At 41.8% G+C, this 2,500-nt stretch overlaps 1 protein-coding gene across 2 annotated transcripts in view; it reads right to left on the bottom strand.

Annotated features, from left to right (window-relative positions):
- Nucleotides 1-96: 96 nt before the first annotated feature.
- LOC143032011 (BTB/POZ domain-containing protein 6-like) overlaps nt 97-2,500 on the bottom strand; it is a 44,635-nt gene continuing 42,231 nt past the window's right edge. For both annotated transcript variants that reach the window (XM_076196479.1, XM_076196478.1), the window contains exons 5-6: nt 1,288-1,427; nt 97-1,139 (exon numbers count right to left, since the gene is read on the bottom strand). In XM_076196479.1, coding sequence (XP_076052594.1) covers nt 470-1,139; nt 1,288-1,427 — 810 coding nt within the window. In that variant the 3' untranslated portion in view covers nt 97-469. The remainder of the gene's footprint in view (nt 1,140-1,287; nt 1,428-2,500) is intronic.

Genomic DNA, 2,500 nt, shown 5'->3' with positions numbered 1-2,500 from the left:
GAATGAAAAAATATTATTGGTATATTATTATCATTCAATATGTTTTATAATTTCTATTCTTTCTTATCATTGCTATTTTCATTTTCTTTTTTGAAAGAGAGGAAAACAAATTTGTTAAATAATGACGAAATGTCGACGGTTTGTAGAAGCAAGACCGCGTTTGGCCGAGTCGTCACTGGAACACTCGTGAGCAGTTCAGCCCGAGAACCATCAGGACGACACTACACCCTCTTCCCCTATCTACGGTGGCGCCCTTCACACACTTGGCCCTGGCTGCTACTCCTTTCAAGCTTTCATCCTTGCTGGCGCCAAACTAATCTAATCTGTTCGACGTCGCCATTAGGAACAGGACCCGCTCTCTCCTGTGACATGAATGACGCTCTCGTCCTTTCTTTTCCCTCTCGACAGCCAAACCCGAACGGACTTCGCTTCCACAGAGCCGAGGGTACGCAGTGGCGTGCCTCCTTTCCTAACTACTTGTCGGCTCCCAGATATAAAAAGAACACTTATGACCCCGTGAAAACGAAAGAGCTGCGTTCCCCACCCTCCTACTGCCTCCACTGTCTATACGACCTAACCTAACATCTTTTTTGGGGTAAAACACAACTCTGTATTTCTTATCCTTCCGAAGGACAGCTGGCCTCGTAAAAGTGAAATTACTGCCTTCAGACACCGCTGAGCTTATCGTTTTTCCTTCGTCGTCCATTATGTTAAGTGCTCCACCGGAGGTGGTTCCATCATAACATTTAACATGCATGTGGTGAAGCTGAATCGTCGCATCACTCGAAAGACCTTCAAACAAGACGACTTCTGAAGACGAAGTGTAATCTGCATACGAACCAGGTAAGCTCACTGCACAGCGAGAAAGCTCCTCCTTCTCCCTGAGCTTTGGGGCCCTGCCTCCCCTGGTAGGACTGAGAGGAGTGTCCTCTGGGAGGGTCGAGAGGTCGGCGCCCCTGATCGCCCAAAGGATGTGGAAGCACTCCGAGTGAGTCAGCACGTCCGTGCCGAACACGTTGTCGACGAACTCGTCGCAGGACATGTTCAGGAACCGCACCTCCTTCAGCAGGTCGTCCCCGATCTTCTGGCGCACTGCACTCCCTGACGGCTCCTCCTCCGGGCCTAGCTGGGCTCTTCCCCTGCAACGACAAGAGACACAGTGCCGCTCACACAACGCCTTAATGTCGGAGGTCGATGGACGAATATCTAACCACAGCTGCATTACATATCACGTTGAAAACAAAAGAGAAATGGCCACAAAGCAGGAGGACATGCACATGTATTTACCAGGCAATCAGTCCTTTGAAGGGGACAGCCTCGGAAGAGAAGCCGATGTCGTCGCTCTTCAGCAAGTTCCTCAAGGTTTCTTTGCTCAGGTGAGATACGGTCTCAGACGACATGACAGCATCAGGGTCACGACACAGCATCTGTGGAGCAAAAATCAAAATATTTTGTTTTTACAACCGTTGACGAGTCGAAGAGACAGGGAACAATTTGTACATGAGAAAGAAGGGGAGATAGAGAAAGAGAGAAACATGGGCAAGAAGTACAAAGACAAACAGAGAAATATGGCGGGGCAAAGTAGGGAAACAAATAGAGATAATGGTGGAAAAGGAAGAGAAAGAGGGAGAAAATGTGACAGACATGGTGACAGACAGGGATATATATATATATATATATATATATATATATATATATATATATATATATATATGTATATACACATTATATGAATATATACAGACGCTCCTCAACTTACGTTTTAGTTACGTTCCGAACGGCCGAACGTAACGTGAAAATGAACGTAAGTTGTTACTGTACGTCCATAAATTCTATTACCGTATCTTATAAAACACCCCTAAATCATTTATTATAAACATAACATTGTAAAATAATAACATTATTTTCAAATAAATTAAATTCAAGCAACATAAAGTGAGATGGGGAGGAGGAGGAGGAGGCAAGGCACGTTCAGTCTGTTGTTTGTGCCATGTAAACAATGGACGCAGCGTCATGCGTAAGTATCGTTTGAACGTCTCGTGCTACAGAGAGCGCGCTAAACTCAAAAATTCACAAAAAAAAATTACAGTTCAAACGTAAAATCGCAAAAACGTAAAACGAATGATACGTAAGTAGAGGAGCGTCTGCATATGTATATATACACACACACACACACACACACACACACACACACACACATATATATATATATATATATATATATATATAAATATATACACTATATATATATATATATATATATTTACAAAGGATTTACAAAGGCGGAGCATGCCCACAGGAGACCTTTTGGTCCATAACTAGGATGCGAATATATATAAATGTTAAGAAATAGATAAAATGGAAAAAAAATAATATAATAATAAATAAACTAAATAACACATAGGTATAGATAAATGATAAACAAACAGGTAAATATCAAATAATAATAAACTGGCAAATAAATAATAATAAATGGAAATCAAGCAAATGATAAACAAAG

This window comes from Oratosquilla oratoria, chromosome 12, assembly GCF_046742065.1.
Source record: "Oratosquilla oratoria isolate Oo_2021 chromosome 12, ASM4674206v1, whole genome shotgun sequence".
Lineage (NCBI taxonomy): Eukaryota > Metazoa > Arthropoda > Malacostraca > Stomatopoda > Squillidae > Oratosquilla > Oratosquilla oratoria.
This window is presented reverse-complemented; position numbering and strand designations above follow the sequence as displayed.